Here is a 3,278-nt window from a genome sequence, read left to right on the forward strand (position 1 = left end):
CACACACAACACATGTGTATGCGCACACACACACACACACACACACGCACGCACGCACGCACACACACACAACACATGTGTATGCGCACACACACACACACACACACACACACACACACACACACACACACACACACACACACAGGCCACATAGGCCCTGTGAGACATGACATTGCGGCTGCACTCCAAACCCTACCCCTGCCCCCCCCCCCCACCCCCCCACCCCACAACAGACTCCTTTCTCTCTAGTATATTGTGGTGAACATGAACATCTGCAATGTGCCTAAAAAGAGATCTCCTGTTTGGAGGGTGTGCTTCTCATTGTACCCAGTGTACTCCGTACCCCCTTGCACACACGTTTGCAGAGCAAATGCCCGCTTCAGCACTGACACATCTGGTCTAATGCCCACTTGGTCATACTGGCACTTAGGAACTGAGTATGAATTAGGGGGGATGTGTTGTGGGCTCAATCTCATCTGCCAGGAAAGAGAGAACAGGTACATCAGGAGGAGAAGAGAGAGGGAGAGAGGGACGGTGGGTAAGACGAGTGGAGGACAGCCTACGAGCACGTGTGTGTTACACTTTCTTTTTTTTTTTTTGTATAGTGAGAGCTGGCTATACACTTGTGAGGTTACTAACAGCATAACACCCAAGGCAGGAAGACAGCATCTGGTGTATCTGTGTTGACTTTGGTGTGTGTGTGTGTGTGTGTGTGTGTGTGTGTGTGTGTGTGTGTGTGTGTGGTCTTATCAGGAGCAATAGGAATGAACGTGTGTGTGTGTGTGTGTGTGTGTGTGTGTGTGTGTGTGTGAGAGAGTGTGTAGTTGGTATGGGGAGTGGTCAGTCTCTGATCTTCTGTTTGGACAGGGTGGGGCAGAGACGTCCTACACCACAGCCTGCAATCTCTCTTTTGCTTTCTCCTCCTCTCGTCTCTTCATGGCCTGGATCATGGCCATCTCCTTCGCCTCTTTCTTTTGATTCCTGGCTTCAAACAGCAACCTAGAAAACACACACACACACACGCACGCACGCACGCACGCACGCACGCACGCACGCACGCACGCACGCACGCACGCACGCACGCACGCACGCACGCACGCACGCACGCACGCACGCACGCACACACACACACACACACACACACACACACACACTCACACACACACACACACACACACACACACACACACAGACACACACAGATACAGAAGGATGAATGCCACCACAGGTCCCGAATAAAAACAAACGAAATCTAAGACTCGACATGTGTCAGCTAAATGAAATGTAATGTAAATGTCCAAAGTACCGGTTCTTGATTATTCTCTGCACTATGTCATCTGTAGTGAGTATGTTGCCACTGTCCACTGTTCTGAAGATGCCTTTCCTCTTAGGAACCTGAGAATATGAGAGAAGAGAGATTGCTCAGCTCACAAGAGTTTGCTTTTTAAACGAATGACAGGCTTGTCCATGTCATTAAGTGTGCGGGTGAAGATCCCGGCTTACTGTGTAAGGGTCAGAGCCATCCCGATCAGGAAGTACATCTGTTTTTCCATGGCACACTATGTCAACCTGCAAAAGCAAAGGCATGGTTGGACTAACTCATTGTAAAGTACAGTACATATCAAATTATCTTATTTCATAAATCCATTGTATGGATTTTGCAGCCCACATGTGTCAAAACATTATCTGATAGCTTAAGGTGTATGTTGTGGTGCATTTATTTTTGTGAGAGTAGAGGAAACTTACCTTAAAGTGATCCAGTAAGTCCTTAGTGACAGTATAGGGTGCACCGATTACAACCTCTGACACGTACTAGAGAGAAAAGAACACAAATCGCAGAATTTATTAAAAAATTAAAATAGCAGAAAGAGCAGAATTTCCATCTTCATATGCACCATCATACATCCATAAATCAACTCCATGCATCAAGTTCAAGTATCAAATGTTTAAACTTTCTCACATCTGTAATGTTCTTTTTTTGGAAATCCTCTATTCAACAACCGACATTTTATGTGAAGAATGAAAGTGTATTGTATGCATGTGTGCGAGGAAGAGAGAGACAGAGAGACTCACTCGACAGGCCAAAACACTCAGGGTTCTCTCATGGACATTCATAATAGGGTAGTTTTTCCCTTTGTACCGATTCACTTCCTAGAAAAACAAAACAGACACGCGTCACAACCACAGAATCAGATGTGAAATTCTGCATCTCAAAACACTGTTGGTCTTTTAAGGCGACAGCTAAAATAAATCGCAGTTTCTGTCCTTTGCGTGAGCCGACTCACCTGATCAAAGTGCAACCCCACGATGATGTATGGCTTCTCAGCCAGCTTGTGCACGGCCTCCAGGAAGTCTACATGACCGATGTCTGAGGAGCAGCTAGTGAAGGAGGGAAACAGGCCACACTGGAATCTCTCTCTCTCTCACACACACACACACACACACACACACACACACACACACACACCAAACACAGAACAAGGATACGAAAGAGGTCAAAAGCTCCAGCCACGTAGATGATGGTATCTCCAGGCTGTGCCTCCTGCCCCGAGGCGAACTGGATGATCTTCTGCGAGGTCTGGAGGAACTGGGACACCCCCGTCCAGGGACTGTGTCCCCTTGGTCCCTGCAACAGACAACAGCCATCAGTCTCACCACATGCTCCCCCGAACCAAGCAATCACAAAAAAAACGCAACTCAAGGACTTTGGAGTAAAAGTACAAATTTTTGTATTGACTACTAGACAAAAACGTAAACCATGCTGGTACGCGTGCTTAAGAGTTATTTTGTTGCTATTGAAATCTGCTATGAAATTGAAATGGAAAGAATGAATTGAAATCTTCTAAAAAAAACTAAGTTAATTTTTTTGGAAATCCTCTATTCAACAACTGACATTTTATGTGAGGAAATGAAAAAGAGACTCAGAGTCAGAGAGACTCACTCGACAGGTCAACTGAAATCTACTATGAACATCTGCTATGAAATTGTAAGTAAGTAAGTAGCTATTCCAAGAAGCACAAGTAAAATGACAATAGTCTGCTGTTGAGTCTTCATAAGGGGTACTTAATAAATTATGTGATACAATGGATGTTAAATATATTCCTATGGTTTATTTTCATAGCTGCCAAGTCAATCAGAACCAAATAAGGTCTGAATCAACCCTGTGGTGGAAAACATCTCTCTACTGCGCTCCCTGGTGGTGAGTTTAGTGTCTTACATCATTCCTTAGAAAACAGTCAAATCCTGTGAGAGAATCTCTCACACTTTCACCTAATTCT

The 3,278-nt window shown here is 45.1% G+C and overlaps 1 protein-coding gene across 1 annotated transcript in view; it reads right to left on the reverse strand.

The window, feature by feature from the left end:
* Positions 1-233: 233 nt before the first annotated feature.
* LOC134076473 (ethanolamine-phosphate cytidylyltransferase-like) overlaps positions 234-3,278 on the reverse strand; it is a 13,600-nt gene continuing 10,555 nt past the window's right edge. The window contains exons 7-13 of the mRNA XM_062531547.1: positions 2,488-2,626; positions 2,286-2,368; positions 2,074-2,151; positions 1,747-1,812; positions 1,504-1,569; positions 1,307-1,395; positions 234-999 (exon numbers count right to left, since the gene is read on the reverse strand). Coding sequence (XP_062387531.1) covers positions 885-999; positions 1,307-1,395; positions 1,504-1,569; positions 1,747-1,812; positions 2,074-2,151; positions 2,286-2,368; positions 2,488-2,626 — 636 coding nt within the window. The 3' untranslated portion in view covers positions 234-884. The remainder of the gene's footprint in view (positions 1,000-1,306; positions 1,396-1,503; positions 1,570-1,746; positions 1,813-2,073; positions 2,152-2,285; positions 2,369-2,487; positions 2,627-3,278) is intronic.

Source organism: Sardina pilchardus, chromosome 3, assembly GCF_963854185.1.
Source record: "Sardina pilchardus chromosome 3, fSarPil1.1, whole genome shotgun sequence".
NCBI classification, from domain to species: Eukaryota; Metazoa; Chordata; class Actinopteri; order Clupeiformes; family Clupeidae; genus Sardina; species Sardina pilchardus.